The sequence below is a fragment of the Engystomops pustulosus genome, chromosome 6 (genome assembly GCF_040894005.1).
Source record: "Engystomops pustulosus chromosome 6, aEngPut4.maternal, whole genome shotgun sequence".
In the NCBI taxonomy this organism is placed as follows: Eukaryota; Metazoa; Chordata; class Amphibia; order Anura; family Leptodactylidae; genus Engystomops; species Engystomops pustulosus.
The window spans coordinates 160,312,153-160,316,489 of NC_092416.1; the positions used below are offsets into that span (position 1 = coordinate 160,312,153).

General features: G+C 42.3%; 1 protein-coding gene across 2 annotated transcripts; it reads left to right on the forward strand.

Annotated features, from left to right (window-relative positions):
• Window positions 1–887: 887 nt before the first annotated feature.
• Window positions 888–4,081, forward strand: TGIF2 (TGFB induced factor homeobox 2). Of its 2 annotated transcripts, none has more exons than XM_072113691.1 (3): window positions 888–966; window positions 2,959–3,191; window positions 3,368–4,081. In XM_072113691.1, the coding sequence occupies exons 1-3, from the start codon at window positions 933–935 to the stop codon at window positions 3,932–3,934; spliced, it is 834 nt and encodes a 277-aa protein (XP_071969792.1). In that variant the 5' UTR covers window positions 888–932; the 3' UTR covers window positions 3,935–4,081. The 2 variants fall into 2 exon arrangements, with proteins under 2 accessions (XP_071969792.1, XP_071969793.1); XM_072113692.1 differs by lacking the exon at window positions 888–966 and adding an exon at window positions 1,340–1,444.
• Window positions 4,082–4,337: the final 256 nt, after the last annotated feature.

Consider the following 4,337-nt stretch of genomic DNA (forward strand, 5'->3'; position numbering starts at 1 on the left):
AATGTGATACATTGTATGCCTTTTTTATGTTTTGGTATCTTTTTTTTTGTTTATCCACACATTATTGAGCTGTAGTTTTTTTGTAGTTTTTTGTTGACTAAAAAAAAAATATATGGAGAACCACTAGGGGGAAAAACACACAAGTACCTTACCTTAAAAATAAGACACATTTGTAGTGTGTTTTGTAACATTTGAACATAGAGGTGTTTTATTTTTTTGTAAAACACAAAAGCAGCACTTTTACTAAGAACTAATGTTGGTGAAACCAATATTAGGATATTTTAATCAGAATCTGGGAGTCTTTAAGCAGTTTTGGAAGTCTAATTCCATAACTGACACTAAAAGGAGATGCATGGAGGACTCTTGCTGTCTGTGAACTTCTGCCATAAATTCCCTGGGCAAAATTCACCTCAGATTTTTCACCAATCTTTTTGGAATTTTTATATTTTTTTTTCCTTTCAAAACCTGGAGTAGTGAATATGATATGTCTTCATTATTTCATTGCTCCAGAGCAGAAATAATACAAAATAAAAAGATGATATTGCCATGTGATAGAGTCAGGATGGCTGAGTGGCGGGAATCCTTAGACACACACAGCAGGAGGGCAATGCTGATGAAGCCAGGGATGGCCACCAGACTACCATGTTTGTATGACAATGCGTGAGGGGTTAAGTGTATTCACAACGGTTATAATAGAGTTAATTAAATACGAATGGAAGTTTCATTCACCAGACAACAAGTGACAGAAACCTGACTCTGTCTATCAAAAAAAAAAATCCCCCCTCCAAGTGCGGCGGCCAATCAGAACGCTGCATTCAAATCACAGCCCGCCCCCGGAGCCGCTATATCTGTCACCTAACGTTCTACGATAGTAGTTGTACATTCTGAACTCGAGCTACGACAGCTCACCTGAAGCGCTGGAACTTAGGACCATGGGGGAACCGATCATGAACCACGTCTTTACACGTAAGTCTATGCCTGGGTTAATGTATAGAATCTATGGCTTGTATACTTTACAGAGCCCTCTAAAATGTTTAGATTTGTTACTTTAACTGGAGGGTCTCTGCAGCGGCTGATAAGGGGGGACAATAGCTTGCACACGGAGATAAGATTAGTAATCTGGGCAGCTCTCATGTGTTTGATGAAGATCTCGGTGTGAACAAAGACCACACAGCAAAGTTTTTGGAGGCTTGTGATGTGTCTCCCTACCTGCCCCTGCTGGAGGGGGGCTGCAGCTTTATTGGAGAGTCTGGAGTTTGAAGTGACAGCTGGAGAGAGGGAGGAGGATGAGGAGGAGGGGGAGACTCGCACAAGTTCCTGTTTCTCTTTGAAACAAAGAAACAGTCTGTCAGTGAGCAGAAGTTTTACTTCCAAGGAGCCAGAATAGGGGGATCACAGCCCCCAGACATAGTACAGGTCTCCCTTTACACAGTGGAAGTGATGAGTAAGTACAGACAGGGGGTGACTATAGATTTGGGGGCTCCTTGTTATGTCCACGCCATGTGCTGACACTGTCTTTGTTCCCATGTGCTGCGGGGAACTTTAACTTTTTGTTACACGTGCTGACTGATACATGATTGCTGTTGTACTCCTGTGCTGCTGTGGCGCATGGGCACGACCTGCTGATGGTTCCCACATTAAGTTTTGATGCACCAGGTATATGGCTGCGTCCTGTGTACACATGCCCCGTGCACGTACACAGCCCACCTCCCCCAGCTTTTGGGAGAGGAGGAGGAGGGGGATGAGGAACATCCATTTGCTCTGTCTTGAGTTTGTGGGAAGGTCCTTGTTCTATTCTGCTTGTTTTGGAGGGAGAAGGGATTTTTTTTTTTTTTTTTCATTTGAACAGACAGGCTGGGGGTCTTCAGTCTATTGTGTTGTAGGCTAAGGATTCATCTTATTAGTGACTGGGGGGTGGGGGTGCAAGCTTATTACAGTAGACTGGTAGATGTTTGCTATAGAAAAGTTGAAATTAATTATTATAGAACTGACACACAAATATAAAATTATAAGCATTTGTATTATGTAATGCTTAATGAACCCTATAGGCACTACTACATGTACTTTTGTTACTTTTCTGTCCCTAAATGTCAGTTATTTGTATTTATATTGTTTTTCCTTTTATAAATTCCAGAAATAAAATATTAGAGGGTTGTACAATTGGCCCCATATTATTGTAGCAAACTTGCTACAGTTAGTAACTTTTGGTAGTGAGAAACCTGAATATTGGGGCAGATTTCTGTATAGAACTAATGGCTTGTCAGGCAGATGTGATTGTCAATTGTTGTGTCTTGTGTTACCCATGTGTGTGACCCAAAATGGTTGTGAAAAATGTGTGTTTTCTGTTTAGTGCATCAGTTTGGCACCAATCCTCATAGTCCAAGTTGCCCATAAAAATGGTCTGACATGGTCCATCTTTTACGCTTGACCAGTTCCATTATACCCGCCAAGGGTATACATTTTTAAAACTATTTCTACTGCCCTTATTTGTAAGCCTATTGATCTTTGACTTTGATCATGGAGACTACCAAAATTTTAGGGTCCAATATCTAGTCTCCCAACCCCCATAGCATCCATAAATATTACATGGCACCCACTTGGACCCAGTAGTAGAGTGTTTGCAGTGGCTAATCTCTTTTTGTTGGGATCTTTTGACTCCCAATCACTATTTGGTGTGGGGGAGGGGGGTGCTGGAAGTAAGAGGAGGTGAGAAAAGGAATGTGCTAATGAAACAAAAGGTGAATGGCTTTTTCCCAGGGTACACACACACACAATGTTGTGGACTATCTATATGCTAATCGGGTGACCATTTCATGTGTAAACCTGGCTCCTCACCACTCCCTGTAGGCAGCCATTTTGTGGGATGTACTGGACATCTTTCAATGCCTTGGCAGATGAATGTTTTTCCAATTAGGAGTAAATTCTAACAAAGTTTTTTTTTTTTTTTTTGCATCACAGGACCTGCCGTGGTGGAAGAAATGGAACGTGTCCATCGTACTGATAGCGAAGCCGGAGAAGATGACAGCAGTGTGGAGTTGGAAGTACCTGTTAAGAGGAAGCGCAGAGGAAACCTCCCTAAAGAGTCTGTGAAGATCTTACGTGACTGGTTATATATTAATAGACACAATGCTTATCCATCTGAGATTGAGAAGAATGCCTTGTCTGGAAAAACTCGTCTCACTGTACTGCAGGTAAGACCCAACAAGATTGTCCTATGGTAATTGCCAAATGTTTAGTGGTTAACAATGGAGGACTCATCCCTATGGGCATCATAAAAATACCACTACTAGTGAATGAGCTATAACTCTGAAGAATAGCAAGAACCTATATTATGTTATCTCTGACCTTGTTGTTTCTTCACTTGTAGATCTGCAACTGGTTTATCAATGCCCGTAGAAGAATCTTGCCTGACATGCTGCGTAAGGATGGAAAGGACCCTGAACAATACACAATGTCTCGCAAAGGGAACAAGACTCCTGATCCTCCTGCTCCTCGCAATTCAAGGGCTATCAATAGAATGAAGCCAATGGAACTCTCAACCATAACCCAAGTGGAACATCAAACCATTCCTAGTATGCTGGTGGTGCCCCCTATGGCTAGCATCGTACCTCTCATCTACCCATTCAGGCACCCCATTCATGCTGTTGCTACTGTCAGCCATGATGTCATCTTGCAGAAGATGGCCCCGACTATCAAAGCTGAAGATGCTAGCTACTCCCCGGAACTACCCAACAAGCGTGTTTGCCGCTCTTCCAATGACCGTGGATATACCCCTCCGCCTGCCTCTTCTACTTGCCTTGAAGGTCCAAAAATCAGCAGATTGCAGATCCTGGCGCATGTGGCCACTCAATGCATCGCTGAAATGGAAGCTGAGGAGGCTAGACGTGAAGCCGCTAAGAGCGCCCTCAACTCCTTTAATATGGAGCGCATGTAAGGCTTGTCTTTACAGCTACCTGATGATGATGATGATGATGATGAGTCCATCCACTTCCTTGGGAATTTGTTTTTTGCTTCACTTTTTTTTTTTTTTTTTTCTAATCATTTTCATTGAATACCTCGAGGAAAGGCCGGATTAAAGCTAAACCTATCCATTTCATTGTCTGCAAAGAACGCACAAACCCTCATCCTCTATGAGGGCTCTTTGCAGCAAGACAAGCTGACAGGTCATATATATGAAATTTTTTTCTGTTTATGGACTTCCAGTTCTTGCTGTTTACATTTTCGGATTGAATTTTTTTTGCCCTGACTGCATTTTGTGCAGTTGGAAAGGATTTAGGAGTGAAGAGGCACCTTGGGACACTACAGGTGGGGTGGCCATATTATGTGAATCCTTCACC